The following is a 6,418-nucleotide window of genomic DNA, read 5'->3' on the forward strand; positions in this document are numbered from 1 at the left end:
TTCTACCTTCTGAAGTTCCTCGGTCGGTACAATCATACGTGCGTGCTCTGTGTTGGTGATATGCAGTACACCTAAAGTGTCTCCAGCTTCGGTCATAGGTGTTGCCTTACTCGGCCGTATACAGGTTGCAAGATCAAGATCATCATGTGCTAATCGTCGGATCTGTAGCGTGAATCCAGCTCGCCACTCAGCATAGCTGTACATGAGGTTTTCACTACGAAGTCGCGGATGCCATGAGAAAAGGACGAAGAGCTCTTCCAGAATATAGCTATCAGCATCGAGGTACTGCCTAAAATTATGATGACATCAATTAACTCTCTCTGAAAAGAAACTATACACAGGCTCCCAAATTCTTACAAGCAACCAAGAGTCTCATCCCTATCGCGTCATCCTTACTCGTGTTTATTGTAGACCTTTACATATCGAACGTGCTCGATACCCTGTGCATCCTCGTGCCTTTGCGCAACAATCTTGTACCCACCAAGCTTGGGCCACACCTTGGTCCAGCAGAACCAGTAGAATACACCAAGGAGCAGGACACCAACACCAACGATGGGGAAGACGTAGTAAGGATAACCTTCTTCGTTCCAGGGGCCACTCGGGGGGATGAAAGGTACAAGGGCCAGGAAGATGTTTGCAGCGAGGTAGAGCACAGCGACCGGGAGGTATGTGTGCCATGGCGACTCCCAGCGTTCTTTCTTATTGTAGTGCAGGTAGATGAGACCGGCGGTGACAAACCCGTTGATCCAGGCGCCAGGGTAGGTGTACAGATCGGTGATGAAGTTGTACGCAGGACCAGCTGGAGGAGCGACTAGGACGATAATAGTGATGAGCCAGTGAAGGAAGAGAGCAGGTGCTGGAGCGCCAAAAGGCTTGATGGATGCCCAGAACTTGCTAAAAGGCAAGAGACCTTCCTTTGCGAACTCCTGGTTCAGACGAGCGTGAGCAAAGCTAACTGCGAGGACATTACCCAGGTTGCTGAGGGCGACAAAGGCGGGAAGGCTGCGAGCTCCAGCACTATCACCGAAAACGTTGCGGAAGAATACACCTGCGACAATGGCTTCACTTCCAGCCAGGTCTTCTTTCGAAATAGCGGCGAAGTACGCAACATTTGCAAGCACGTAGAGAATCGTGGTGGCGCCAATGGCGAGGGGTGCAGCCCAGGTAAGCGTCTTCTTGGGGTTCTTGATTTCACCTAGAACGTAGTTGGCGTTCTCCCAACCCTTGTATGAGTAGATGATACGGAGCAGTGCCTGGCAGTACTCGTACGCACCGCCCCCACCGTAGCCCTCGCCAACCTCGAGTCTGAACGCGTTGTCGAAGTTGTGTGGGTTGGGAACCCTGCGGTGTCCAGCAAGAGCTGCGAAGCCAGAGAAGACGATGAATAACAGAATAAAGACCTTGAACACTCCGAGCACATTGAACAAGCGGATACCCCATTTGGGTGCAACAGAATGCAGTGTGACAGAGAAGGTGACACAGGCGATACCAATGCCGCGAGCGACCCATCCGTCGACTGTGCTGCCGGAGGCCAACAAGCAGTAGCGTCCGAAAGCCAGAGCGTTTCCGGAAGAGAAACCGAGCAAGATCATTTGGGCTGCGAGGACGCATGTTGCGACGTATTTGGGATGGCGATAAACCCGCTCTAGGTAGTTCTTCTCACCACCCGAGCGAGGGATGGCAAGACCGAACTCGACAAAGACAGATAGTCCAGCGAAGGTGAGGATGCCGCCGATGATCCACAAGAAGAGTGAGACACCGACTGATCCAGAGACTGCAAAGATACCCGATGGAGTGGAGAAGACTGTCAACTCTGTCAGCTAACTTCTGCCATGATTGAGAGGAACTACTTACTACCGGTACCGATCATCTTGTTCACGATGACAAAGACAGTAGCAGTGTAGCCCAGCTTTTGACTATCGTCGTAAACGAAGGCCTGGTCTGTCTGAACGCTGACATGGTCGTCTGTATAGCCGGGTGGAGGAGGCGAAGCTTCGTGGTCGGTCCCGCGAGCGCCCTTGCGGTCCTGCTCGTCAAACTTTGTGGCCATACTGGCTCCTTAGGTCTCCACGGCCTTCGCAAGTGGCCGTAACACAGCAGAGGTCGAGATAAAGTTGAGGTCCCAGTGCAGCGGTTGGGCAATAGGCGGGTCGCAATTAAAGTGGACTGGGGTCATATACATACCTCCTATGGCGTGCTTACCTTTGTCTGAACGTTCACAGCTCCAGGCTGCACTGTCCTTGCGCATAACGCCTACATCTCGCGATTGTCACACAGATTGACGTTCCAAGTCTTGGGTTAAATGACAGCCAAGCAATCGGTGCCTTCTCTCAGCGCTGAGTGGTCAAAAAAGACCCAACCAGGAAGGTCAAGTGATTGCTCTAGTGAAGCTCTCTTGGTACGCGCTGTGAGCGGTTCGTAAAGTGATCAGCTCCGATGTCGTGATCGCTCGGCATAATTCGTCTACCGTAAAAGCGCATAAGGCACCTTGGCAGGCGTAAAGTACCGCATTGTCTGGACAGAAACCTTTGTTGGTGGCTGTGGCGATTGCTTGTTGTCCGTGAAACGATTGTTCGAGATAGGAGCTGTGTACGCCTGAGGAAGGTGCTCGAGTCCTTGTGAGGCATTTCTGGAAGCAGCGGAACGTTGCCAAGCAACCGCCTCGTTGTCGCAATAGCTCGACACCCATCAGCTACTGTCTCACTGGAAGTCAAAGGCGCGAGCTGACAGCGCGTGCGTTTGGTGTTGGTGTCGCGGGCGAAATGCCTCACGCCTCGCGTCTTGCGTCTCCTCGTGCTTCGGCCCGCTTAAGAGACCGCGCTAACCAAAATAATCTTCTCAGCACCTGGCACGATTGATCACTTTTCATCCAAGTCTCGTTGAACTGCATTACATACTGAAAGCGACACACCTATCTTTGTCTTCCAAGTCATCTGCTCTCAAGGTACCAGCCATAGACGAGCAAGGTCAGTCCACTCAACACCACCGGCCTATGCCACGAGACACAAGCGGCCAGCGATGTTGCGGTGTTGATAACCTTTAGGACCCGAGGGTCAGAGAGGTCGGCCTTTTTGTATCGCTGCGTGGCCTTGACAAGCGACTTCGAAGTGGCCTGCAAAAGCGCAAAAGATGCAAAGGAATGATCGTGCTCGCCTATACGAGCTCCTCCGTACACAAAATGACTTGCGTTCCACTAGCTACAAGGCAAACGAAGCGTCAAGCTTTGCCCACACACCGTTACGAAGCTTGATTCACGCCACGGCCGCCACCATGTAGTAACGGGACGATAGCAATCATCAACTTCACCAACTGTCCGTCCACATGATGGAAACTAACACCGTCACCGTCAGATGAACGCGAAACGTTCATCGATTTCATCTCGTTTGGCTCATTCGAGTACCTTTACCTCAGCCGCTCATTGGTGGATCATCTTCACCCACACTCCCCACAAACCCCAGGAACCACGATGTATAGCGTCAAGCCACACCCCGCGTTCGACAAAATCCTTGAGCTTCTTGATTGGATCATGCACCGAATCATGAGTCGAACAGTGGTCTTCCGCGGCTCATGACGGCGTGTTTGGAGGCTTCAAGGAGATTGTGCCTGCGCGTCCGAACGGCGGCGATGGTAGATACCGAGTACCCATGCACCAATTTTCCCGTCATGCAATGTACCCGGCTTCGAGATTTGCACCCCCATGAACGACCTTGAGCTATATAAGACGCCGTGCCCAGACTTCTGTCGAGGACCACGTTGAGATTCCTGTGCCTGAGCGCGATTCAAAGTACGATCATCAACTCAAGATGCGTCTTAGCTTCGCACTTGCGTGTCTACTCGAGGCAGGTTCGGCATTGTCAACAGTGAATCGCAAAGCATGCCAGCAACCTACAAGGGATCCTCTAGATGGCTGCCCAAAGAACACGTTACTGGTCGGGCCTGGTCAGAAGTACACAACTGTCCAGTCTGCGATCCTGGGTCTTCCAAACAATACAGCTACGTCGCACATCCTCGTCCTTCCTGGCAACTACACCGAGCAAGTCAACGTCACCCGTCCGGGCCCAGTGTACCTTTTCGGTCAGACGAAGTTCCCGAACGATCAGAGCAAGAACGCGGTCAACATCATTTGGAGCAATGCTACTGGTAGTAGCATCACACCCAACATCGACAACGCCTATACATCTACACTCACAGTAGCACCTACCTTCAATTCTAGCACGACTGGTAGTGGCCCTACTGGCAACCCCGTCCCAGCCGACACACCGTTCGGAAACACGGACTTCAGAGCATACAACTTGAATTTTGTCAACGACTACAGGCCATATGCTGCTGGACCAGCACTTGCTGTGTCGGTGAGCTACGCCAACACTGGCTTCTACTTCTGTGGTTTCTACTCGTACCAAGACACGGTAAGCACTCATACTAGTTATTTTCTCGGCATCACTGATCAAGAAATCAGGTATACATAGGAAAGCTTGGCAACGCCTACTTCTATAAGAATGAAATCGCTGGCCAAACTGACTTCTTCTATGGCTTCGGCACTGCATGGATCCAGTCTAGTCTTGTGACTCTTCGTAACTGTGGCGGCGGCATCACAGCTTGGAAGGGCACCAACACCACTTTCGTGAACAAATACGTGAGAACTCTAATGCTTTAAAAGTCTAAAAATGCTGATCGATCCAGGGTGTCTATATCCATGACTCCAAGGTTCAAAAGGCGAACGCATCCCTCGCACTGACTGGAAAGTGCGCTCTTGGCAGACCATGGAACGCTCTGCATCGCTCCATCTTCGCCAACACCTACCTCGATGACTCCATCCAGCCTAACGGCTACATTGAGTGGAGTGCTTCCGAGCCCCGCGTGAACGCTAACACCACCATGGCCGAGTACAAAACTTACGGGCCTGGTTTCAATGCCACTGGGAGAGCAGCAGGCAACGTTACCATTGTAATGAACAAGAAGCAGTACGAGCCGTACTCAACGGTCGAAAAAGTCTTCCAGTACCCTTTCACCAGCAAGGGTGGAAACACAGCGTGGATCGACACTTATCCCGAACGATAGTGATGCATCGAGCTAAAAAATTCTTATTACAATGGTACCCATCTAGTATATCATTCCAACGATACCCAAAGACCTCTTGCCTGCTCCTTTACTGCTAACTTGAATCGCTTCAAGCCCTTTACATGGTGGTACGAAAACTCGTGCTGACGCCAACATAGCGATCTCCACTACGTGACGATTCTGTTCGCACCTTCCTCCTCGTTCTCAAGAACAACTGCGTGTGTACCCCCTGTCACCGACCATCGGCCGTGCGTGTCGTACTCAGTGCCGACGTGAGTAACTTCTGTGATACCTCTCAGGTGCGTGAGCACTTCGGTCTGATGGCCACTGATACGTACACATGAGACTCTCTATGTTTGGGCAACACGCCCTCTATCTTTTACTCGAACTGGACTGGCAAACACAGGTAGGGTCTTGGTGAGTTCTGGCTCGCGGCGCAAGCACTCGCAAACGGCTCGCTACAATATTGTGAGCATGCTACTAGACGACATCTCTAGAAGTTAGCGAACACAATGCGAGTGAAAAAACAAGGAGCCCCAAAGCCATCTCAAGGAATTGTTGTCGACTGTTCACAGCTCCCGACTCACGCCTGCTTTTTCTATACCTAGGAATCGTCTCCCTCGATGCGCAAACCCGTCACAGCAGACCGCAGTACTCCTCGTATGTCATAAGGCAGGCCCTCGAAATGACCACCAAGGGGGGTTGCCAATGCAGTGCTGTGTATACTGCTATATTCTTATGGCTCGGCGTATATTTTACCATGGCCACACCGACAGTGCGGGGATGCTACAGGGCATGAGTAAGCTTGACTTATTGCAGTATCGCTATTACACTCAAACGCAAGCACCACTTCGAGGTTGCGGCGGGTTCCTGAGTCGCTTCAGGGCCATGGGAGGACCTTTTCGCAGGTTGGTTCGGTCAGTTTTCACACCGAGATACAGCAGCCATGAATTGGTTCGATGAGGATGTTGACACTTCTACAACGTAGCTCTATCTTGATACAAATTGGTATGCCACCCAACAAGGCCGCCAAATTCACTAGATTCTGCTTCAAGCTAGACCCATTGAGCGCTATCATGATATTCATTCACCGCGAGCTTAAGTCACGTTTTATGCACACATTTCGAAATTTAGGCGATGAAGGACAGGCGGAGCACAGCGTTCAGGAATCAGGGTTGCCTTTTGTTCGCTAGCGGTCCGTTGCAGCGTTTGCCAACGGTCCGTTGCAGTGTCTACCAGCGGCCCGTTGCAGTGTTTGCCAACGGCCCGCTGCACTGATAGTCCAGCTCATTCGGTTAGTTCGGTTTGCTTCACTGCTATCCCCTTCTACTATATAGTCCCGATCGATCCTCGCCATAGC

The 6,418-nt window shown here is 51.8% G+C and overlaps 2 protein-coding genes across 2 annotated transcripts; one reads left to right on the forward strand and one right to left on the reverse strand.

Annotated features, from left to right (window-relative positions):
* Positions 1-392: 392 nt before the first annotated feature.
* BU25DRAFT_434364 (amino acid transporter) lies at positions 393-2,050 on the reverse strand (the record flags this gene model as incomplete). Its single annotated transcript, XM_033708854.1, has 2 exons — positions 393-1,804; positions 1,855-2,050. 2 exons carry the CDS (start codon positions 2,048-2,050, stop codon positions 393-395), a joined length of 1,608 nt encoding a protein of 535 aa, XP_033557267.1.
* A 1,753-nt stretch (positions 2,051-3,803) lies between these two features.
* Positions 3,804-5,058, forward strand: BU25DRAFT_401247 (carbohydrate esterase family 8 protein; the record flags this gene model as incomplete). Its single annotated transcript, XM_033705004.1, has 3 exons — positions 3,804-4,406; positions 4,457-4,633; positions 4,681-5,058. The coding sequence occupies 3 exons, from the start codon at positions 3,804-3,806 to the stop codon at positions 5,056-5,058; spliced, it is 1,158 nt and encodes a 385-aa protein (XP_033557268.1).
* Positions 5,059-6,418: the final 1,360 nt, after the last annotated feature.

This window comes from Macroventuria anomochaeta (genome assembly GCF_010093625.1).
Source record: "Macroventuria anomochaeta strain CBS 525.71 unplaced genomic scaffold BU25scaffold_39, whole genome shotgun sequence".
Taxonomy (NCBI): Eukaryota; Fungi; Ascomycota; class Dothideomycetes; order Pleosporales; family Didymellaceae; genus Macroventuria; species Macroventuria anomochaeta.